General features: G+C 63.9%; 1 protein-coding gene across 1 annotated transcript; it reads left to right on the forward strand.

Moving 5' to 3' along the window:
- Positions 1 to 7: 7 nt before the first annotated feature.
- LOC114819069 (hepatocyte nuclear factor 6-like) lies at positions 8 to 244 on the forward strand (the record flags this gene model as incomplete). Its single annotated transcript, XM_029087475.1, has 1 exon — positions 8 to 244. A coding segment is annotated over one exon (237 nt), but the record flags the coding sequence as incomplete, so codon positions are not given.
- Positions 245 to 249: the final 5 nt, after the last annotated feature.

Consider the following 249-nt stretch of genomic DNA (forward strand, 5'->3'; position numbering starts at 1 on the left):
TGGCGCCGGGCAGGTGGAGGAGATCAACACCAAGGAGGTGGCTCAGCGGATCACGGCCGAACTGAAGCGGTACAGCATCCCGCAAGCTATCTTCGCGCAGAGGATCCTGTGCCGATCCCAGGGGACCCTCTCGGACCTGCTGCGGAACCCCAAGCCCTGGAGCAAGCTCAAGTCGGGCCGGGAGACTTTCCGCAGGATGTGGAAATGGCTGCAGGAGCCGGAATTCCAGCGGATGTCGGCGCTCAGGCT

The sequence above is a fragment of the Antrostomus carolinensis genome, unplaced genomic scaffold, assembly GCF_000700745.2.
Source record: "Antrostomus carolinensis isolate BGI_N321 unplaced genomic scaffold, ASM70074v2 scaffold35661, whole genome shotgun sequence".
Classification (NCBI taxonomy): domain Eukaryota; kingdom Metazoa; phylum Chordata; class Aves; order Caprimulgiformes; family Caprimulgidae; genus Antrostomus; species Antrostomus carolinensis.